A 25,146-nucleotide genomic window follows, 5' to 3' on the forward strand; every position below is an offset into this window, starting at 1 on the left:
TAACCCTCTTTACATTTTTTTTTCCTTAGCAGTAATTTTAAAAAATTGTTGAAGAGGTTGGGAAGGCAGAACAGTTGATGCTCATCTTGACTGGTAGAACTGGCCATTTCTTACTCCCCAGGGTGCTCTGAAGATCTTCAGGTAGAAGAGAAATAGCCAATGAATGAGGTAACGCCAGGATGCTGAGGCCACTGCCTGAACATTTGACTAAATGAGGAAGTGATTTCTCTTCTGGAGACTCAGCCTTAGACAAAGTGCTGGTTTTCATCATGCAGAGAAGCATTCTTACCACAATGTGCAACAACTCCTTGAGCATTTCAGAGGAGGTTACTTCTTGAAAGAAAATCTTGTCCCCCCTCCCCACAAAACCCCCAAATTTTGATAAATGCTTGACTTTGATTACTTTAGCCTTTCTTATCCTCCTGATCCTTTAGCTAAGGGAAATAATTTGGGCCACAGCTGCCCCGCCCCCACCCTTGCCCTAGAAAAGGGATGATGACCACACCAGAGAAGGTTTAAAAACAAATTGAACAGATTTATGATGCAGCTTAATCTAGCATTTTGTATTCACTTTTCATAAACTCTATAAAATGTTGCCTGATCTGCATATTGTTTTCTGATTTCCATATTTTGTTGATTATCTTTGATCCCTGGATTACTGCAGAGCACAGACAATTGGGGAGTTGCTTCCCTGACTGTGCAAAGGCTTTGCTGCTTCTTTTCAGTGCCACATTGGCAGTCTTTGTAAGTTTTGTTTGGAGCTCCACCCCTCCTCCCCCAATGTTATGGAAAATCCCGGGAGGGAGATGTAAAGGCAGCATCACCTAGTAGGGCTCAGGAACCTGGGCTCTGGTTCAGAGCATACCACAGACCTACAAAGTGACCTCTGAAGCAAGTCATTTTAGACTTACTTTCTCCAATGTGAAACTCACAGGACTTGAGTTTGAATCCTGGCCCTGCTAACTTGCTACCCTTTTGACCTGGGGCAAGTCACTTCACCTCTGTGGAGCTTTAAGGAGGATGCTAATTAACCAGAGTCAAGCTAGATGGTTCCATCCCTTCCAGATCTAAGGGTCTGGGACTCTATGATCTAGAAATCTTCTGCTGTATAAAGGAATAGTGCCTCATCTGTGCTGCACAGCTCCTCTCCATTTCCATTGAAGAACAAAAAGACTCTTAATTCCTCTGATCCCCTTTCCTCCTTGGAGCACCCCTCCCCCTAAACGCAGCCTCTCCGGATCCTTCCCCATGTTCAATGAGTAGATATTTCGCATCTACTGACATGTAAAAGTTTTTTTTCCCCTAACTGAATAGAAACTCTTTGAGAGCAGAATCTTTCGATTTTATCTTAGTATCCCCAGCATCTAGCATCAGCCCCAGCACATAGTAGGTGCTTAATAAATGTTTGTTGATTGATCTGTAAATGGAGGATAAAAATACTTGTATTATTATACGGGGATGAGATAAAGTGCTTTGCAATTTTGATGTGCTTTATCATATGGAAGAATCTCCTTATTACGTTGGGTGTCATGAAACACTGAAGTTCGTACCATGTCTTTTTCTGTTTTGTAAGAAAACAGCAATAGTTTTCTGAAATAATTTTGCAGCAGCCTCACCTCTCACTTGACCTATTGAAAGAACCTTCTAATGGGTCTCTCTAACTCAAGGCCTGATCCCCTCCACTCTTCCACAGTCCTCCATTAAACCAACAAAGTAATCTTCTTTTTTTTTTTTTTTGTGAGGCAATTGGGGTTAAGTGACTTGCCCAGGGTCGCACAGCTAGTAAGTGTTAAGTGTCTGAGGCCAGATTTGAACTCAAGTCCTCCTGAATCCAGGGCCAGTGCTCTATCCACTGCGCCACCTAGCTGCCCCTCAAAGTAATCTTCTTAAAGTGTAGGTTTGACAGAGGTCATCCCCTACTCAACAGACTCCAGTGGTTTCCTATTACCTGTGAGATCAAACATAAAAGTTCTTTGCTGGGTCTTTCTAGCCTCTCATTCACTGGCCCCTTCCTACATTTCCAGTCTTCTTGCTTGGCACCCCTCCCTGCACTCCATGATCCATCTATTCTGACCTCCTTGACAATCCTTGCATATAATATTCTATTTCCCATCTCTGTACATTTCCTCTGGCTGCTCTGTATACCTGAAAAGCTCTCCTTCAGCATCTTTGCCTCCAGTTTCCCTGGCTTTCTACAAGACTCAGCTTATATCTCACTTTCTACAGGAGACCTTTCCTGGACCAACCCTCCCCCTACCTATACCTATACCTTATAGGCAGCTTGGTTTTGCAGTACTAGACCTGGAGTCAGGAAGACCTAAGTTCAAATCCAGTCTCAGCCTCTCTTTACTAGCTGTGTGACCCTGGACAAGTCACTTAATCTCTGCCCTAGTTTCCTCATTTGTAAAATAGGGATAATAATAACAGCTACTTTCCAGAGTTTGTTGTAAGGATCAAATGAGATAGTATTTATAGTGTTAGATAAATTGCAACTCATTAGTATTACTTAGTTATTTACATATTGTCTCCATTATGATGTGAGCTCCTTCAGGACAGGGGCTGTTTTTACTTTTATTTGTCTCTCCAGCTCTTGTTATTCAGTCATTTCAGTTGTGTCTGACTCTTTGTGCACTCATTTGGAGTTTTATTGGCAGAGATACTGGAGTCGTTTGCCATTTCCTTCTCCAGCTCATTTTACAGATGAGGAAACTGAGGCAAACAGGGTTAATTGACTTGCCCAAGGACACACTAAGTGTCTGAGGCCAAATTTGAACTTATGAAGATGAGTCTTCATGAATCCAGGACTAGTCTTCCTGACTTCCAGGAAACCAGGAAACATTTATTAAGTCTGTGATATGTGGTAGGCATGCTCCTAAGTGCTGGTGATCCAATGACCAAAAGAAAAAAAAATGAAGCAATCCTCACTTTCAAGAAACCTACATTCTAATGAGGAAGGTGGAGTGTTATGTGTTGAGGAACAGAGAAAAGGAAAGTTTGCCTGAAGCAGAGGTACTATGAAAGGAATAATTTATAATGAATTAGAAAGGTTAGGTTCAAGTTGTGAAGATCTTTAAAAGCTAAACAGGATAGTTTCTATCTTATTCTAGAGAAAACAAGGAACCATTGGGGGACATCGAGAATGGGGTGAGATGGTCATTTGTGCACCTTAGAATCACCGTGATTACTGTATAAAGGACAGATTGGAGAGGGGAGAGACTTGAGGGAGGGGGAACAATTAAATGGATTTTTCAGCATCCCTGGAAAACGAGTGATTCTGATGATTGTTAGTTGTGTGGCCTTCTTGTCCATTTTGTTTTTTAAACAGGGCATGCTGTATAGCTTGGTCGGTGCCCAGGGGAGCGAGAGACTGTCTGCAATGAATCTTGGGTATAAACATTACCAGGGTGTTGATGATTACCCACTGGACTGGGAACTGTCATATGCTTATTATAGCAACATCGCCACCAAGACCCCTCTTGATCAACACACTCTGCAAGGAGATCAGGTACCCAGAATTAATGAACAGGGAGAATTTACTACCAACTATATGTACAGGGCTTTAAAAGTAACCATCTAAAGTGTCTGCATCTGTTGCTGATTTATTCCCAAATTCCTAGAGAATGCATCTCACTAAACTGAGAGGGGAGCTTGTTAAAGGCATTCATCATATTGTGTTTCTCAATTATCTTACCAAGAATGAAAACAGGAACAATCTCATTTCTGTCTGTAAGGACCTTTATGGGGTTAGAAGGAGGAAAGGTGGGTATTTGAAGAGTTGGACTTATACCTATATTTGTCACTGTGAGGAGAGCACACCCTACCCTACCCTTGATCTAGCCCTAATTATGTACATAAAGGAAACAGGCATAATGCCTTGCCTTCTACATACCATAATGAAATGAGGCTAAGGACCAAAGAGTGGTCCTCAGATGGTAGGTATAGATGGCATAAAGAGTGTGGTGGCAACATCAGGCTAAGTGAGGAACAAGAGGTAGATGTCAACTATTTAAAAAAAACAGGAGCAGCTAGGTGGCGCAATGGATAAAGCACCGGCCTGGATTCAGGAGTACCTGAGTTCAAATCCGATCTTAGACACTTGACACTAGCTGTGTGACCCTGGGCAAGTCACTTAACCCTCATTGTCCAGCCAAAACAAACAAACAACCCCACAAAACTACAGATTCCATTCTGGGTTTAATGTGCACTATTTATTCTGGTCCAATATAGTGGGAAAATTCTGGTTTTAGAGGTAGTAGACTAAGATTTGATGCCTAACTATCTAGCCACTGTAGCAGAAACATTAACCTCTCTTTAGTTTCCTCATCTGATAAATAGAAGTAAGGATGATTGAACTATCTATTTGACAGGCTTTTCATGAGGAAAGTACTATGGAAACTATAAAATATTATGGAAAGGTAAGAAGTGATCACGAGGACGATTACTATCCATACATGTTCCTCCAAAAGATGCAGAATTGATAGCAGGGAATCTCCATATCCCTAGACGAGAATACATTGAGAAGGACTAACCTTTACTTCTAACTTTGTAGCTCTCAAAACTTAGATTTAGTTACCATCTCTATCTGATGATTTTCAGATCTACTTATGCTGCCTTAACCTCTCTGCTGATCTCCAGTCTCACATCTCCAACTGCCTTTTAGACATCTTGAACTGGCTGTCCAGTGGACCTCAAAATGTCCAAAATCAAACTCTTACTCCACCCCCACCCCCACCTTCTCTATTACTATAGAGGGCAACACCATCCTCCCAGTCTCTGAAACTTGTAACCTAGGTGTCAGTCTCAACTCCGGACCATCTCTCACCTCCCAAGTCCAATCTATTACCAAGGCCTGTCATTTGCCTCTTGTAACATCTCTCAAATACTTCCCCTTCTCTCCTCTGACACTGCCACTACTCAAGAGCAGGCCCTCATCACCTCAGGCCTGAACTATTGTTGTTGTTGTTGTTTTGCGGGGCAATGGGGGTTAAGTGACTTGCCCAGGGTCACACAGCTAGTAAGTGTCAAGTGTCTGAGGCCAGATTTGAACTCAGGTCCTCCTGAATCCAGGGCTGGTGCTTTATCCACTGCGCCACCTAGCCGCCCCCAGGCCTGAACTATTGCAATAGCCTGCTGGTGGGGCCTGCCTCATATCTCTACCTGGTCCAAACCAGCCTCCATTCAGTCACCAAACTGATTTTCCTAAAGCGCAAGGCCCACCACGTCACTCAGTAAATTGCAGTGGCTCCCTATCACATCCATGACCTATTTGCCCCTCTATCAGCAGTAATGGCGAAGATTCAAGGAGGTTAACAATGTGTTCCTTCTAAAACTACCTTCCTGCCTGCCTCCCCAGTCACACAGCCTCTAGGTGTCACATGGGGGACTTGACCTCAGGTCTTCCTGCCTAAGGCTGACTACACCACATTCCCTATGCCACACTTTAAAATATAAAAATGTTATAATACATAAGTGGAAATGATGGTTCACATTGAGGCACCATGGCTGTCTCATGGATAGAAGGCTGACCTGGGAGTCAGAAAGGCCTGAGTTCAAGTCCTGCTTCTGATCTATCCTGGCTGTGAGGCCCCAGGCAATCTGATTAACATCTCTGTGCCCCTACCCCCTAATAAGATTATTAGTCGTGGACCAGATGTTAATCAGCTTTGGTAGGGGTTGTTTTCTCCTAAGAAATCACAGTTTCTATTAAAAAAAATCAATGCATAACTAAAGTTATCAGAACTTTATCTTGAAGAAAGATGTTGATGATGGAAATCAGGAGTTAATAGAAGTTACTCATGAAGAATTTTGATCACCATATTTTTCAGATAGTTGATAGTGATCCATTAAGCAAATGGAAAATTAATTGTCCTGAAGAAGTCTATAAACTCTTAACCATCTCCCCCAGGGGAGGAGAAAATCAGTACAGAAAATAGAAATGGATGATCCACCCAAATCAGCTTAAGGTCACAGTCGGAGCCATGCCACCTTGTTTGTACCCTTAGCTGGGCGCATGTGCTCATTACCCTGACCTAACTAGAGGATGCTGGCTGGCTCTTCAATTGCACATAGCAATCCTTAGTGCAGATGGCTTGCCCATGGTTGGCTGTCCCAGATTTGGGTGGGTTAGGAAATAGAACCTAACTGCCCCCCCCACCGTGGTTGTGAAATAAATGACTCCCACAAAAATGTGCTTTTTAAAGCTCTCTCTTTAGCATAAGGGTATCCAATGATTGTTTCATTTTTTTGTATTGATATTTCCAGTGCCTAGCACCATGCTTGGCATGTGGTAGGTGCTTAATAAGTGGTTGTTGATTGTTTTAGTCAGAGATACAGAAATGAAACTACCCAACATTGAATGTGATACTTGGCCTTTCTGAAGTGAAATGTTTATTTAGTCCGTTCCCCCCCCCCCCCCCCCCCCCCCCCCCCCCCCCCCCCCCGCCAATGTGGCCAGGGCCAGAAAAGATTAAATGAGATGCTCCTCCTTGCTGACAGAAAACAACATAATGAAGAATTGCATCTGCAAATTAAATAGTCAGGAGGACTGTATCAGAACTCAAGTTTGCTTCAGAATATTTAATAAATGCCTTCTTGAGAATTTAAGTGGATGTAATACATTAATTTAAATGTCCCTTTGTTGAAAATCTATTAATTCATCAGAGGCACCCAGCAAATTAACACATTGTAAGAATCCAGACCTTTGGTTAACAAAGGAAGTGTCAGTTTAAAAAAAAAGGAATCAAGAAAAGGTGGTGGGGTTTTTTTTCCTCCATTTTTTTAGTATATGAATTAGGATCTGCTTAATTTTTACAGTAATCTCTAACTTAATTTTACGGTAAACTCTAACATTAATCTCACTTCAGATCCCTCTTTTTTATGGCTGAGTAGGAAGCCGTTTTAGCTTTAATAGAAAGCTAAACAGCAACATTTATGCGGCTTGATTTCCAAATAACTTTTTTTCCAAGGCCATTATGTTATTTTTTTAAAATTCCCATCATCCTGGCATTATCAGCTAGAACATTATTTCCTATCTAGATTTGGCCAAATTGTGAGTATCCCTAATATACTAACTGATAGAATGTGAGTGTTAATGTCTTGGGATGAATAAGCTAAGTTTATTCGGAAGCTATTGTTCTCCGAGAAAGTAATTATCATGCTTGTGTGATGGCCTGAGCTTAAACCTTGATGTTTTATGGCACAACAACTGGCATTTAATATTCAACAGTAAATACCCAAAGCATCCGACCCACTTTATGCACTAGCTAAATTGCACCCAATGTTTCATTTTAAAATGACGTCCGGTGTTTTTTGAAACCTGAGTATTTTCTGCTATTCACTGTTGTCATTAAAGAGAGTATTTTCCCATTCTTCTAAAATATCTCAATGTTAAATTTCAAGAAATAAGTGAGAGGTGGGGGTGGAGGGGCAGGGGGGCGGGAACCCACGTAGCTTCCTAATAGGCCCCAAATATCACAGCTGATTTATAAACCCTAAGAGCTGGGCTCCCAATGTCAGCTCTGGCAGGCCCCAAGGAGATTTGTGTTAGTAGGCGTTTAAAGGGTAGGTTATGAAATTGCCCTTCCCTCTTACTGCCAGTGCTTCTTAGTTCTCAAGGCCTGCTGGCCGGCCCATTAAGTTTTATAACTTGAGAGAAGGCAGAGACCCCTACAACCTGTGTGAGCCCCCTTTGGAAGCTGCGTCTTCCCAGCTACACAAAGTTCTCTCTCTCTTTCTTCCTCCTGCCCTTTTTTCTTTTTGCCTCAGTACTGCATATTTCTTTCATGCAATACTCTGGATGGGAAAGTTATTCGTTAGGAGCAGTCATGCTGAGCAGCCAGGGCTGTGGGGCTCAGCCTTGGTGAGTTCCAATAGCTGGAAGTTAGAGGAAACAAAAGCAGTTCTCCTTGAGGAGGTTAAAGGTGAAACTGCTCTGGCTGGCCGCCTATATTCTCCAACTTTCAGCTGGAGTCTTGTGCCAGGCTACTTCTTATCCAGTTCTATATCTTTTGCCTGGTAGGCTCAGGTCCTGGCTTCCCTCCAAGGCCCCTTTCCTGGCCAGAGCTGAACAGGATTCTCTTTAAAGGCTTTCCCTTCCTCAGTTAACGTTAGTGCTAATTAGCACTAATTGACTGTCCTCTGGGCACATAGCCCTGATTTGGTGCTGTTTACCTGCCTAAGGTGTAGATCACCTCTGTGGTATGATTTCAAGGGCATTGAGAAAGCCTAGAACCTGCACACCTCCCCAATCTTCCCTTTTTTATTGACTTATGCCTGACATCTCCCTAGTCAACTTGTAGTCCCTGAAAATTAAGGTTTGTATCCCTGAAAAATTGGAAAAATCTGTGAGAGAGGCAATATTCGAAGCTGCTATTCGTCACAAAGGAAGCCAGGTTTGAAGGAGGGGAAAAGGAGAAGCATGAGAGCATTGGGCGTCAATGGAAAGAGTGGAGGGGGTGCAGCTAGGTGGCGCAGTGAATAAAGCACTGGCCATGGGTTCAAGAGGACCTGAGTTCAAATCCAGCCTCAGACATTTGATACTTCCTAGCTGTGTGACCCTGGGAGAGTCACTTAACCCTCATCACCCCCCCAAAAAAAATTTTTTTTAAAGAGTGGAGGGAGGCTGAAGCACCCAGGAGTAAGTTCATCGTTTTGCTAATGGCCAGTCCTGGTCTAGGGGACATTAGGGACAAGGGCTTCATTTTCACCATCTGTGAACTCAGGGATCTCTAAGATCCCTTCCTCCTCTAAGCCTGTGATGACCCCGAGTATGTGGTCTTAACTCAGGGCCTTTCGCTTTTGCGTTGGCATTAGTCCTCACAAGTGCTGATAGTGAATGAGAACATCTGAGATTATAAGATCCTAGAGGGCACAGCCGGTGCCTTCCTGTGTGGCGTCTGGTTGTCGCCCTATTGCTGCAGAATCACTGCAGCTAAGTTCCTTCTCCTAGTCTCCATCAGTGAGCTGCTTGTTGAAATAGTACAGATTCCAAGGCGACAAAGAACGTAGACTGTCCCCTAAAGTTTGGCCTGTGGCATCATGTTCAGTGTGAGCCCTCAGCAAATATTGACCAACGTGCTTCACGGGGAATAAATAGAACAGAACGGCTTGTACGGTTTCAGCCACAGAAGCTCGGCGGCCTCACATAGTCAGGTGGCTGGCAGAGAGTGATATTGGACATTTGTCCCAGCTCACCCCATGCAGCTTCAGTATCTGCCGGTGCCCCTGATGCTATATTATAGCCCCGCCACGGGCCCCTAACGTCCTCCTATGGTATTACACGACCCTCACTCCACATGTCAACATCTGGAAAACAGAGACCTTAGCTGCACAAATAGAACTCCAGAGTAGACTCTGTGTTGCCAGGTGTTTTTATTAACCCTCATTAAGAGAGTGTCAAAAGGGAAATCAAAGCCATTCTCAGTGCTGTCTGGGGCCTCCTTCTCAAATTAGGTCCGGATCCAATATCTCTGGTTGTTTCACCACCTGCTCATGAAATGAACTGGCCTGGGTAGCAGCCAGATGGGGAATCACTCTCTGAAAGCAACTTTTGGAATGTTCTTAGATGTCGTCATGTGTATGTGACCACTTTTTTTTTTAGAAGCATATCAGAACTTATGTATCTTAATTGTCTTTGCCCAATTATTAAAAATAAATAAATAAATAAATAAATAAACTTTCCAAAAAGGGCTAAGATTTGCCACCACTGAAGGTATTCAAGAGATATTCGAGCTGCGGCCTCAGAAAGCAGCAGGGTCAGTAGGAGGGAAGCAGGAAAGAATCATTCATTAAGCGCCATACCAGGCATTATGCCAAGTGCTTTACAAATCTTAATTGATTCGATCATCACCACAACTCTACCCAGATTGTGGTGGTGTTATTATCATCTCCAGTAAGGTGTTATTGTTATCCCTACTTTATAGTTGGGAAAACTAAGGCAGACAGAGGTGAAGTGACTTTGCCCACAGTTACACAGTTAGTAGGTGTCCAAGACTGTATTTGAACCCAGGTCTTACTAATTCCAGGCCCAGTGCTATATCCACTGAGCCACCCAGCTGGTTCCTTTGGTAGAAGAGTTCCATGCTTGTTTTGGACAACGATTAGAATACATGTCTCATTCTTGGGATGTGTCAAGGTGACTACTTTAATGGGAAGTGGGAGAAGTGTCCAAGTCCCAAGCTACACATTCAGAAGAGAGGAAGAAGAGCAGAAGCTCTCTCTCTCTCTCTCTCTCTCTCTCTCTCTCTCTCTCTCTCTCTCTCTCTCTCTTAAGTCTACTGAGTGAGCTTGCTGCTCACTTGCTGCTCTTTGAAACAGCAACCTTTCCATCAAGGTGGATGGAGGAAGATAGTATATGGTAGTGTATGTTCAACCAGAAGTCTCTGGTTGAGCATGTCTTTTATCAAGGTGGCCACCGGAGTCAGGAAAACCCAAGTTTGAATCCTGTCTCTGATACTTATTAGCAGTGTGACCCAGGGGAAATCACTTAACTGCTGCCTGCCTCAGTTTCCTCATTTGTAAAATCAGAATAAAAATAGTACCCAACTCTCAAGGTTGTTGGGAGGATTATAAAGAATTAATTGTTATTTGAGGTTTTTATGCCTCAGCGTGCACTGGCCTGGGGCTCCGCAAACCGCAAGGTGCTCCCCTCACTGGTTGTAGCTGTTGCCAGGGCACTGGCATTTCACGTCATCACCATTCACCGACGCCTACGTGGGCCTGGCAAAATTATAATGATTGGAAGTCTAGTGAGGGCAGTCATGTGACTGTCAGAGCGGTCATCCCATTGGCTGGGGCTGTGTGGGGTTTTTCTGGGATTGGGGGAGGAGAATTGGGCATTCTAGCGGGAAACTGGAAGGCGACAGGCGTTCTGCTGCGTATTCTCAGCTGATTCCTAAGCGGTGTTATCTTTTCAGGTTGTATAATTTTCCTTTTCCCCATTTTATTTCCTTTCCCTTGATCCTACTGATCCTGTTTGTGTTTTGTTTTTTTTTAAGTTTGTTCTTGTTAAAATAAATCCTGTTCTGTTTTGAGGGAGGCTGCTGGTCTCCTTCCTTGCCCCAATATTGCAGCGGGCTGCTTAGCTAGCACTCCCCAATTAAAAATTGATCCCCACAGGATCAAATGAGGCTTGCACTTTGCAAACCTTGTAAATGCTATCTTGTATCAGGGAACCCACTAGAAAGAGCCAGGGCAAATGTGTCACCAGAAAGGGCTTTTAACTCCAGGTATGTTCAGAAGGGGTTTCCCTATACCTATTAAGGAATGCATGGAGCAAAATAATAATAATAATAATAATAATTATACCACCAAGTTAGATATTGTTTAAATAATAATTAAGATAAGGTTTGTCAATTTGAATAATGCTACATTTGGTCATAAAATGAAGTACAACAATAAATTAATAGGCTGACTCTCTTTGGTGTCCCTTAAATTGTCTCTGAAGACAGACCAAAGAGAGCAGTTTCAATGTATTCTGAGCAATGGCACCATTATTGGCATATGCACATTGTCCCCCACTGGGGACAACAATCATTTGGCTGTATATTCAGGAAGGTTTGCTCCATTGCTCAAAAAATAGTCTCATGTGTATTTTCGAGTTTAGATCAATTTATTCTGCCAATTGTTGTCTGGAAAATGCATGACAATCCTTTGTCTTTTATATCTGCCTGTGTCATTCAGAGAGCAAAAAAGGTGGAGTTAGGAGTCAGGAACAAAGGTCCTGGTTCCAGGTCTGCCACTGACTTACTGGATAACTGTGGCCAAGTCACTGGACCCATGGACCTAATTTTCCTTATGCTGAAAATGAGAGGTTTGGACTAGATGACTTCTAAGGCCCCCTTGTCATTTCTGATGTTCTGTGTTTTTTGGTCATGTTGTAGGCATATGTAGAAACAGTGAGACTGAAGGATGATGAAATGCTAAAGGTCCAAACTAAAGAAGATGGTGATGTCTTCATGTGGCTGAAACATGAAGCAACAAGAGGCAATGCAGCCGCTCAGGTAAAGATGTGGGCCATCCTCCATCTTACAGTGGTATTAAATGGTCAGTGGGTTGTGCATAATGTGGGAAAAGTGAAGAATTTGGAGTGCAGGAAGGACCAGAGAGGTGAGATTGGGGGATCTGCCTGCAAGAAGGTAGCAATAGAGAAGCTTAGGCTCATAGACTTAGAAATAGAAGGGACCTAAGAGATCCTCTGATCCAATCCCTTCCTTTTACATATGAAGAAATGGATCTAGTTGCTGAAAGTCCAAAGGGTACCATTTTGGCAGAACTGGGATCACAAATGTAGAAACAGTTAGGAAGGTATGACATGGGAGAACTTTAGAAGGGATCTTATCTGCTTCCTTAGGGCACTTTTATATACTTCAGAAAGATTTTGGGATGTAAAAGAATGAACTTAAAACTTTTCAAAGCTTGGAAGACTATTCCTCCAAGTTATATGGCCTAAAAACACCCCCAGTATAGAATATTGACTAAGACTGATGGTACAGGAAAAGTAACCTTACACTCAGTTCAGAGGCTGAGAAGCCAGGCATTCTGGGTAGCATTAACCACCTTCAGGTATGAGGTAAAGGAAAGTGAGAAAGTAGGAAGAAGAAAGAAATGGAAACATTCAGAAGGAAATAGAAAGATTGGATTTCAGGACCCTAAGGAAACTTACCTGTGGTTTCCTCTGGTCCTTGAGTTCACCACTCCTATCTACTTGTAAAGCAGCTTGTAAACTATAAGGCACCATATAACTACAAGCTATCATCATTACAGCTGCAGAATAAGAAAAGGGAGAAGAAGACATGGGACAGTTAGAGTGTACAAAGTGAAGAATGGCAAAGTTTTGACAGTGATTATTTAAGATACCTGGGTTCCTGTGCCAAAGAGCATCTGCCTCTGTTTTTCATGGCTTAGGAAGGAAGTCCATCTAAAGATTTCATTTTAGTTTCTCTCTCTCCTCTCCCTTCTCCTCTCTCTTTCTCTCTCCTCCTCTCTCCTCTTTTTCTCTCTTCTCTCCTCTTTCTCCCTCCTACCTTTTCCATATATATTTCTCTCTATATACATATTTATATACATATATATCTATAGATATAGGTATCTATATCTGTCTGTCTATCTATCTATCTATCTATCTATCTATCTATCTATCTATCTATCTGTCTCCTTTGTCAAATGAGCGAGGTCTAGAATTTTGGAAAGTCTATCAGACAAATGCCTTGGGGAACACAGTGGTTTTTAATAGAAAAGAAATTCCCATTTTCTCATGAGGAGAAGGTTTTGAGTATTGAACAAGTTCATTTTCACAGAATCATTTGATAAGAAAGTAGACTAGGAAGAGAAGAGTAGTATTAAATAGATGTCATTGTAGAAGTAGGCCTCTAGTAGAGTACCCTGGGGAATCTATGACTCGATGCTGCCTAATTCTGTCAGATACTTGGATAATGGTAATTACATAGCAGCCTCATCAAGTTTGCAGGTGACACCAAGCTTAGACAAGTGATTTATACACTGGGTGACAGTGGGACCCCAAAGGATCATAGAATATTGGACTGAATATAGTAAGATGAAATTTAGGAGGGGTAAGTGTAAAATCTTACATGGGTTCAAAGAGAAAAAAAATACTTTGCAAGTATAAGATGAATGAGTTTGGCTAGACAGCAGTTTCTCTGAAAAAAGGTCTGGGGACTTTAGCTAACGGTGTGATGTGGCTTCCAAAAATGATTATCTTGTGATGCATACTTCCAGGAATAAGAGGTTTAACCCTTGAATAGCTATCTCCTCAGAATCATGTCTTGTGTTTCATCTGTTCATATACTGATAAGAAATCCAGAGAATATGGACGGTGATTGTCCTGGTCAGACCATTTCTGAAATTTTGTATCCCAGCATTCTGGGTCCCACATTTTAGAAAAGTTATTGATAAACTGGAGAGCATCCAGAGGAAGATAAGCAGGATAGTGAACGGTTCTGTCTGATGATTAGTTGAAGCAACTGTAGGCATTCAGCCTAAGTGAAGACTCTTAAGAAGGTCATATTGGTTTTTAAGAATTTTAAGGGCTGTCTTATGGAACAGAGATCAGACTTGTTCTCTTTGACTCCAGAGAGGCAAAATTAGGTTTGATGTTAGGAAAAACCATAACAATTAGAGCTGTCCAAAAGGAAGAATGGATTCTCCCTTATTGCAGGGTTTCAGGCAGAGGCCTGATTGGGAGATTGCAGAGTTGGACTGGCTGGCCACTGACCTCTCTTCCAACTGTGAAATTCTGTGATTCTGTGATACCTCAATTTCTGTTTGTCTCTCTCTCCCTCCACATATTCACACAAAGATACACTCAATCCACAGTATATTAGGATATTTCTAATTACTCAGTGATTAAAGGCTATGGTTATCAGTTGGAACACATAGTATGTCAATCGCCTTGGTGGCTGTGGATAACAAAATATATTGCATGAAATGTGTTTTCTATTTTAGAAAAAGCCTGAAGTTAAATGTGTCTTGTGAAGGTCATTTAAAAAAAATCATTATCATAATTATTATTATTTCTTGTTTAAGCAACGGTTGGCACAGATGCTATTCTGGGGACAACAAGGCGTGGCTAAAAACCTTGAAGCAGCAATAGAGTGGTATGCAAAGGGTGCTTTGGAAACTGAAGACCCAGCATTAATATATGATTATGCCATTGTATTATTCAAGGTAAGAATAACTTAATTTGTGCCTAAATTTTGCAGCTCCCATCAGAATTGCAGAACAGTTTCCTGGAGGCATATGTGCAAACAGGGAGTGGGTAATTAAGATAACTTAAGATTTGCTTCCATCCCTCACTCTGGGGAGTGATAGCTGATAAAAGGTGGAGTGAGAATTGCTCATATCCCCTACTCACTTCCCCAATTTTTTTTAATAACTGTTTCTATGTTTGGCTCTTTGACTCTTGATACTTTTCCCAACACTGCTGCATTCTCTAAGAGATATCCCTGTTTTTTTAGTTTGATGCCCTGTACCTCAGCTTGCTGGATAGCCATTTATTCAAGAAATCCCCTATCATATACATATAGTCTATACAGTGCCCATGTTGGGACAGAAATCACACCTGTTTCTGATTTACTGGTATTGAAATACTGATCCTGAGTCTAAAGACTTTTAATTAACCCCTACTTACCCAAGCAGTGGGGGGTCAGGAGAGAAAACTTTTTGTGGGAATTAGTCTCAGCATGGCTATTTCATGCTAACATGCCACTAATATTGGATTCTGAGTTGGAAGAGACCTTTAGAGATCATCTAGCTCAACCTGCTCATTTTTCAGATGAGGAAACTGAGGCTCAGAAAAGTTAATTGACTTGCCCTGGATTCAGGGAATCCAGGTCCTATGAAAATACAACTGGTCATCTTTCCACTAAACCTTACAGCCTTTTACTACTTGAGTATTCATGAAAATCAAGGGCAAAAGGGGCAGCACGCCTGCATCTCTGTGTGCTTCCACAAAGCCAAGCACCAAGGTTCTATGGCTGATGCTATTCATCAAAACACTGTCTTTATCTCCCCTCCGCAGTCTCTGGGCCCCACTGGGGACCCATCTGGCCAGTTCCAGTTGGGAAATGCTCCTTTATTTTATCCTTCATTCCTTCCTTCATTTGTTCATTTGTTCCTTCCCTGCTTTTTTCCTTCCCTCTCTCTTACTCCCTTCATTCCCTCCTCTCCCTCTGTTCACATAAGGAATTACATGTTGGTCCTCTGCCCAAAGGAAGAGAAATTTTGATCACTGAAACCTTGCAAGATATCTTGGAGTTTACAGGCTAGTTTTTTTTTTCCATCCCTATTTATTTATTCTATCTTTAAAAAAAAACAAAACTTGGGGGCAGCTAGGTGCCTCAGTGGATAGAGCACTGGCCCCGGATTCAGGAGGACCTGAGTTCAAATCCAGCCTCAGACACTTGACATGTACTAGCTGTGTGACCCTGGGCAAGTCACTTAACCCCAATTGCCTCACAAAAAAAAAAAAAAAGAAGAATGAAAAAAACAAACAACTGGGACAATTAACTCTTTTGTCCCATGTAGTTTAACTTATGATTTCTTGAAATGGAACACTGGAAAACCAGGCTTTGATAAAGCCCATGGGGATTCAAATAGAGCTACTTGACCATGCCTTAAACCCAAATCACTCTGACTCTCACTGAGTCAGGTCCCAGCCCAAGCCTCATTTGGTCATTGTTTGGGTTTTGATGTCTCAGAGTGAGTGAAAATAAGCAATTGTTTCTGTTCTGGTCAGAAACCCTTAGGGTCTTCCCCTCCCGGCTTGATTTTTTTTTTTTTTTGAGTAGACAAATTAGGCCATCTTTTGCCTCATTTCTCAGCTGGACTTAAATCACTGAATGGGTGTGCCTCAGAGAAACTGAGATCTGGGAAAGATCTTAGCTGAAAAAGGCCAAGGTCGCCCACTGAATCTTGAGTCATCTCCATTTGTCCTGATCTATGTCTTGCCACTGGACTCAGATGACTCTGGAGGAGAGACAAGATAGATGACTTTGCACATCTCTGCCTCACTTAAATGCAATTCATTTGCAAGTCAAGACATCACCTTCTTGATGTCATTGGTCTTCTTTGAGACCAAAGGACAAATAACAACTCATCCAAATACTGGCTTTATCTTCCCCCTTCACAGTCTATGGCTGAAAATATCCATGATCATTACTCACAGAGATGTATTCATTTAGATTCCCTGCCTTCTTTTTCTAGGCCTAATCATTCCAACTCCTTTTACATTTTCTCATGGGTCCAAGTATAATCATCTTTTTTTGTCTTTGTAATGAATCTCAGCTTGACCCACTGAAAACAACCTAGTTAAGTCTTAGCTTCCAACCAAATTACACACTATTTGAGCATCTGTCTAAGCTACTTCTCATGGGAAGATCAGTTGGGATAGGGAGAGGGCTTGGACCTGTGATTTCATGAGCACGGAACTCCTAGATAGGAAAACCCTTTTTCAATACAGATCGTCATTTTCAATGCTATTTGCAGTCTAAGAGACTCTACATGCCCAGGGCACTGAGAAGTAAAGTAATTTATCTGGGCCCCAAAGCCAATATGTGTTGGATGTGGGACTTGAACCCCAATCATCCTGTTTCCAAGGCCAGCTCTTTCCACTACGTTATAGAAAAAGATACGCACATATATTGTGTTTCTGTGATCTCTTTTTTCAATTCAGAGGACATCAGTGATGTTGAGGAACATCACTTGTTTGACCCCTCCCCCTCCCTAGGCGATGGTCTTGTCCTTGTACCACAGTCATGGCTTATTTGTTGTTTTGTTTTGTTTGTTTGTTTTTTTGGTGAGGCAATTGGGGTTAAGTGACTTACCCAGGGTCACAAAGCTAGTAAGTGTCAAGTGTCTGAGGCTGGATTTGAACCCAGGTCCTCCTGAATCCAGGGCCGGTGCTCTATCCACTGCGCCACCTAGCTGCCTCACGGCTTATTTGTTATAATGTTCAGATTCACAGTCAGTCTTAAGTCTTGAAAAGGAAACTTCATCTCTAATTGTAAACCAGACTATTCAGTTGGTCATTCCCAGCAAATCAATGCCATATTGGCACATTTCACCAAGTGTTGCCTCAGTCATCCCTAATGAATTTTCTTCTGTCTTCCCTGCTTACAAACTTCAGCTTACCATTTTTAGTCAGTCTCTCTACAGTCATCTCTCCATTTATCTAGCAGGGACTTGAATCCAATGAAGGGATATTCAGAGAATCTTTTGTTGTTGCAGTTTGGTTCTGGCTTAATAGCACTAGAAAATAAGTAGATTTGAGTCTGGATTGAATTGATTCATCTAGTGTTTTGTTCTTATTTTAAAAAGTTATCTGTGAGTTTGGGTTTGATATTTGAGACTCCTGCTTAGTCATATTCATTGTGGCTTTTGGTTCACAGCTCATTATTTAAAATCCCACATATTCTCCTATAAAGAAAGTCAATATTTCAAAATGTCCCCATATTACTCCGTATTCTCCCTATTGTCTTTTAATATGAAACAGTATATTAATATACATTACACCTTGCAAAGCACCTTCCCAGTATGATCCCAGTTCTTTAGCATCTTGGAAACTCCCTTCTCACATATGAATAGTTACCCAGAATAACAGAACAGTTACTCAGGTTCAAGGTATTCTAGGGGGATTATATTTACTCAAAATCACAGCTCTTGAGCCCCATCTTTTTTCCTCTAGTCAGTGAGGGGACACAATAACTTTGAAGCAAAGGAATTTAATAAAATAGCATAGCAGGAAAATGGGAAATAGAACATTCCTTCCATTGACCTAGGCCACAATCCTGTCAATACATATACCACCCATGGGGTGAGTGAGCACACATAAGGAATAGACATAAGGAGTACACAAATGGGAAATGTTACCTGTGTGGAGGAGCAACACACATCTGATACCTTGGACCCACCAGTATCTTCTGAAAATATCATTGCACTGTATATATTACTCTGCTGGTCTCTTGGTGGCTCTGGGCATTTAATTTTTGCTGAGTTTAGGCTTCTCTGTCTTTAGCTCATAAAATCTGCTACACTTAGCTCATGTGTGTAGCTGGTGGACTAAGACGGAGTCCTTTCTTTTCAACCCTACACCTGCCTAGGAGAAGATCAAAGCCTTCTGTTTCAGATAACTATTTAACTTAAGAGTTAGATATCTCAGAATCCTCTGTGGCTTGGCACGCAAATGAATTTGAGCCAGACCAAAGGGTAAAACTAAGGAGGTGAGGTCATTTTTTTCCACCTTCCCAGCCATTCCTGTGTTTATTAAGTATATCTGTTGAGCAAAGGTTGATTGTTTGGGTGCTTTATTTTAGCCAGGAAAAAAATTCAGTTCTCGTGACAATCCTATTTGATATTTGAGGTAATTGTAAGCAATTTGTTGTGACCCCCTAGGTCACAAAGTAGATATTATGATACGGACAATCAACACTACTGCAAATTAGATAGAGCATTTCATTCATTCACCAGGCTAATCCAGGGGCTCCAAGGTCTGACAGTGTCTCTGCATAAATTCCCTTCCATCTATTCCCACCCCACAAGTGGAGGTCCACTGGGTAGCCCATGAGTTTATGTTTTATACAATCAGCCTGTGACTTTCCCCTGTAACTTGTATCCTCAAATCTAATTACCCTCTACTCTGTCCTCCCATCCCCTCCCTTTTCCCATAAACAACTCATTCCTAATTGCTTTCTTCTCTTTTCTGCCGGAGAAACGTGATGATTCTAATGGAAGCATTTACTTCATTCTTGTGGCAGAAAAAATATTTTCTTTTTGAAAACTCTGAGTCAGTGTCATCCTCTGACTGATTCTGAAGAATTCTGCTTATTTTATAGGTCTTTATTGTGCTAGTACTAATTCTTTGGTGTTTTCATCTCACTGGATTAGACCCTGATGAACCAAGACAGAAAATGGTTTTAACCACTATTATCACTCTTCCTTCATCCCCCTACCCCACCAAAGTTGTTTCATCTAATTTACCAGTTAGGGAGTTTTAGAAGGAACATATCGTTAACCTCATTGAATCTTGGCCATTACTTCTGATGGCAGTGGTTCAGGATTGGTTGAAATAGAACTCATACTAGTGATGAATGGGAATTTCATGCCAGCAAAGTTGCCCTAGTATTATTATTCTGATAATAATAATCCTATAGCTAGAATCCTTTCAGAATTGGCTTTAAATTTAGAAAGTGTGAGTTAACATTTTCAATACACATTCTGCCCAAAGCAGCTGAGCCTGTTTGCCTTGTGCTATGGAGCATCAACTGTGTATCTTTTCTTCATCATTTTTATTGTTGTTGTTTGTTATTGTTTAGGGTCAAGGAGTGCGGAAGAATAGAAGGCTTGCTTTAGAACTGATGAAAAAAGCTGCTGCCAAGGTAACACCTAAGCCTCTTATTTATAATGAAACATTTCCACATTGAACACCTATGCACTCACAAGTTTACAGAAGTAAATGGCTCCACTATATAAAGATCCTGAAGGTGGAAAAGGGAGAAGGGAAAAAAAAACCCAACAACAACTGTGCAGTGGTTAGGTATAATTTAGTTCCAATACACACAGAAACCCTCCACAAAGCAGACTGAACAATTCAAAAACTGAATTCGTCTTTACAAACATAATTCAAGCCAAATTATATTGGAGATGTGATCATTGTTCCATTGATAAAAAAATAGCTTATTTCCTTAAAATGGAATGAGTACAAAGACTATTGAATTTGAAAAGCCATCATTTTGATTCTTTTGAATTCAACCTTCTGCGGTGAAAGTCCTTTTTTTGGCTATCAGGGCTTAAGCTGTGACCTTATTATTGGTTTTAATGTAGTGTGCTGCATTGGAAAAATTCCATACATCAGGTCAGAAGACCTGGGGTTGAAGCTAGACACTGTCATCTATTACTTGCGTGTGACCTTGGGCCAATCATTTAGTTTCTCTTGCTCTAAATGATCTCTGGACTGGATGGTCTTTGTCAGCTCTAAATTCTAGGATCCCACGAACCTGTTCTGATGGTGTCATTAGTTCTAAAAATGTTCAGCACAACAGTTTTAAAAGAAACTCTGTAGAAAGGAAGTTATGGTGTGTTCAGAGGTATTGTCTGCATTTCATTTTTTCACCACGTAATTGAAAGTAAGGACCAGGCTGTGCTACCATACATACTGTCTTCTTTGTGTATTGCTGTCTTTTGAAAGTGCTTTCATCACAAAAATGATCTATGTAAGGAGTACTTAGAACTTTCTAGAAGCACAATGAAAGCTAGAATAATGAAGTGGATTCTTCTCTCCTATCCCCTTCCCAAATGATCATTGAATGGCCAGTGGGGATTTAAGAAGTATTCAGTTCCATAAGCATTTATTAAGGTTTATTATGTTCTGGGCACTGTGGTAGGCACTTGGGAGACAAAGACAAAACAAGTAGTTTCTGACCTCATGTAATTTGGTTTTACTGGAGTATGAAGGAAGCAGATGAAAACCAAAGGAGCGATTATTATTCATTCACCCATTTGCCTCCATAAAGAGGTGTGATCCTCAATGAGCCAGTATGAGTAAAGTGTCCACACCTTACAGAGCTTTGCAAGTACTTTTGAAGTCATGCTCACAAAACTAGGGAAGGTACTTCACTGGACACTCCAGAGATACATATGGGTTTTCTCCCTTCTCTACCCAGAAGAGTGTGATATTTTCATTCTCTTATACAGCTTGGTCCTCATTAGTGCAAATAATGAATCCTGTGAAGCTGTCCTTTGTATTCAGATCTGTGCTATTCAAAGGTATAATTATGTAAAATAAGGCAATTGGTCCTATCCCAATGGAAATATTCAGTGAGAATTTAAATAACATAACTTCTTCACTAGATTCCTGATTTGCACTAACTAGGATCTGGCTATATAAAAGAATGCAAATGTCACAGTCTTCCATTTGTAGAAGGATCTAGCTATACCTTTGAGTGGAAAATTAATCATAATGTGGTCTGTTTTAAATGCATATTAAATAGATCTTAATAAAATAATAATGCTTTTATCATTATTTTCACAACCCCCTCAAAGCCAAACTCATCAGTCATGTTATAAGGGATCAATGACAGCCAAGTAGGGGAATTCAGTCAAGATGATGTGCAATGGGTACCTCTGTCAAATATCAAGTCCTTTGCAAACCTTAAAGCATTTCTTGATGTTGTTATGTACCCTTGGACTGCTAACTTGATTGTCAACTGGTAAAGCTAGCCATTTGGTCTCTACTGTTATCAGTGATTGGGTTAGCACCTCAGTCAGTAAGGGGGTAACATAGGGTTGAAAGTTGCTCATGCTAAGAACTGTCATGATGATTAACGTGAGGTATCAATAGGGTTCCTCTTTGTTCTGGTACCACAAGAAGGCAAGGGAGTACCAATACCCCACCTGACTTCAAGTCCAGCCTTACATACTTACTAGCTGTGAGACCATGACAAGTCACTTAACCCATGTCTACCTTGGTTTCCTCAGCTTTAAAAAATGGGGATAATAATATCTCCATTTATCTCACAGGGTTGTTGCAAGTAAGAAATATTTGTGGGGCAGCTAGGTGGTGCAGTGGATAGAACACCGACCCTGGATTTAGGAGGACCTGAGTTCAAATGCGGCCTCAGACACTTGACACTTACTAGCTGTGTGACCCTGAGCAAGTCACTTAACCCCACTTGCCTCACTAAAAATAAAATAAATAAATAAATAACCCCCCCAAAAAAACAACCAAAAAAAAGAAATATTTGTAAAATGAATAATAGCACAGTACTTGGTACATAGTAGATGCTCAATAAATACTCATTTCATGCACTTGTTATTACTGTGAAACATGGAAACTGTATGGAAGTTCCCTACTATAAAGAGGCATGTCATGGAAATGCTCTTGATTCCAATTAAATCTCTTCTCTGAGTTGTGAACTGATCGAATCATTCTGGAGAACAATTTGGAACTATACTTAAAGGGCTAACAAATTGCATGAGCTATTAAACTGTGCATACCCTTTGATCCAGCAATACCACTACTAGGTCTGTATCCCAAAGGGATTTTTTTTTTAATGGAAGAGGACCTATTTGTAGAAGAATATTTGCAGCAGCTCTTTTTGTAGTGACAAAGAATTGGAAATTGAGGAGATGCCCATCAATTGGGGGAAAGTTGTGGTAAATGATTGTAATGGAATACTATTATGCTATAAGAAATGATGAACACGGGGCAGCTAAGTGGCACAGTGGATAGAGCACCGGCCCTGGAGTCAGGAGGATCTGAGTTCAAATCCGACCTCAGACACTTGACACTTACTAGCTGTGTGACCCTGGGCAAGTCACTTAACCCCAATTGCCTCACCAAAAAAAAAAAAAAATATGAGCAGGATGCTTTCAGAAAAACTGTAAAGACTTATATGAACTGATGCAAAGTGAAATGACCATAATCAGAAGAACATTGTACACAGTAATAGTAATATTATACAATGATCACCTGTGAATGACTTTGCTATTTTTAGTAGTACAGTGATCCTAGACAATTCCAAAGAACTTAACAGTGAAAAATGTTATCCATCTCCAGAGAAAAAACTGATAGTCTGAATGCAGATTGAAGCATACTTTTAAAAATGCTATTTTATTTTAATAGTATTTTCCAGTTACATGTAAAGAAATTTTTAACATTCATTTTTTATAAAATGTTGAGTTCCAAATTTTCTCCCTCCTTCTCTCATCTTTCCCCTCCCTAAGACAGTAGACAATTTTGAAATAGGTTATATATGTAAAATCATGTAAAACATATTTCCTTATTAGTTTTGTTGTGAAAGAAGAAATATAACAAAAGGGAAAACACACCAAAAAAATAAAGTATAAATAGTATGCTTCAATCTGTATTAGGGGGGCAGCTAGGTGGCACAGTGGATAGAGCACCGGCCCTGGAGTCAGGAGAACTGGAGTTCAAATCCGGCTGCAGACACTTGACACTTACTAGCTGTGTGACCCTGGGCAAGTCACTTAACCCCAATTGCCAGCCAGCCCCCGCCCCCCCCCCCCCCACACACACAGTTTAATTAATCTTGTGGTAAAATATGAAAGTTTTTAACAGTCGGTTAGGATAACTGAAAGACGCCAGTTTTTCAAGGACCACCCTTTTGGGGAGGAGATGAACAGTCTGCCTGCTGCGCATGTCAGACTGCCTGCCGGGTACAGTCCGCCTGCTGCGCATGTCAGACTGCCTGCCGGGTACAGTCCGCCTGCTGCGTATGTCAGACTGCCTGCCGGGTTTTTTGACTTCCGGGGGTGGAGAGAAGCAGAGTAGGCCTTTTTGCCTGCTTGGCGGGACTCCTGGCGGCGCAGCACAGACGGTCTCCCTCACTCCAAAGGTGGCCTTTTTTGGTTTGGTGAGTTTTTATAAGAAATATAGACTAAGCCTAGATTTAAGACGATTTCTACTGTATTTCTACTTCCCTATCCTTCTAATCAACAACACCTTATATACAATAAAGGCTCTATCTAGAAAACCAGAAGCTTCTTCCATTTACTAGTCTGGGAGATAAATTAAGGGAAAAGTTAAGTAGGGGAGATTTATGATCTAATATCCAATTTTAAATTTCACAGTTTGGCGACCCCGAAGGGACCTTAAGGACCCTCCCACCCTCCCTAGTTTGGCCATAAGCCGGCTAATTCGGTGGATTTTCCGAATACCCCCCCCCCCCCACGGACTTTCCCTTTGTCTAATCTCCCTTAAAGACTTTAAGCCTCTAAAAGTCTTGCTTTAAACAGAAAAGCCAGCCCAGTTTAAAGGGCAAGATGCTCGAATATTCTACTATCCCTTTGATTTTTCTCATCGGAATGTATTGGGACAGCATAACGTCCCGACTTAGAGGAATAGTTTACTCAATGGTCCTTCAAAACATTATTGGTTTTTTTCCTCATTCAGGCAGCAAAAAGTTTTTTGTATAATAGTATAAGTGAGAATCTTTGGGAAAATACGTTTAATATAAGTAGAAATTTTATGCCTGCAATTGAAATACCTTTTAATACCACATCCATAGTTCATACGACTAAGGATTTTATTTTTTTTGGGTTTTTTTTGTCTTGTTTTGTTTTTGTTATTATCATTGTTATGATATGGGGGAAATTCTCACATATGGAGAGAGTCCTCAAAATGAAATACTCACATATGGAGAGAGACCTCAAAATGAAATTCTCACATATGGAGAGAGACCTCGAAATGAAATTCTCACATATGGAGAGAGACCTCAAAATGGCTGTTTCTACTAGAGATGATCCAAGTTTAGAATCAGATCAACAGAAACTACTCCCTCTGCAGGAAGCTATAGAACATAGTAAAAAGGGAGTGCCAATTCAAGTCAGAAAATATAGCCCCTTTAGACCAAGTGACTTGAGCGCATGGAAATCTTTCATCCCTAGTTTTGAGAAAAATCCAAACACTGTAATTTCACAGTTAAGGACTATATTTAATGCATATCAACCCAGTTGGGCTGATGTTACTTGCCTTTTGGAAACTTTACTGTCCCCAACTGAGATTACAGATATTATCTCAGCAGGAAATGCCCTTGTTGCGAAAGGTAAGGCCAATGTGGAATGGCCTCTAAAGGATCCAGAGTGGAATTATAATGATGATAGGGATTTCCAAAG

General features: G+C 41.1%; 1 protein-coding gene across 2 annotated transcripts in view; it reads left to right on the plus strand.

Moving 5' to 3' along the window:
• SEL1L3 (SEL1L family member 3) overlaps positions 1-25,146 on the plus strand; it is a 129,574-nt gene that overhangs the window by 61,659 nt on the left and 42,769 nt on the right. For both annotated transcript variants that reach the window (XM_043971344.1, XM_043971343.1), the window contains exons 11-14: positions 3,326-3,505; positions 11,880-11,999; positions 14,542-14,682; positions 19,827-19,889. In XM_043971344.1, the coding sequence (XP_043827279.1) occupies positions 3,326-3,505; positions 11,880-11,999; positions 14,542-14,682; positions 19,827-19,889 (504 nt within the window). The remainder of the gene's footprint in view (positions 1-3,325; positions 3,506-11,879; positions 12,000-14,541; positions 14,683-19,826; positions 19,890-25,146) is intronic.

The sequence above is a fragment of the Dromiciops gliroides genome, chromosome 6 (genome assembly GCF_019393635.1).
Source record: "Dromiciops gliroides isolate mDroGli1 chromosome 6, mDroGli1.pri, whole genome shotgun sequence".
In the NCBI taxonomy this organism is placed as follows: domain Eukaryota; kingdom Metazoa; phylum Chordata; class Mammalia; order Microbiotheria; family Microbiotheriidae; genus Dromiciops; species Dromiciops gliroides.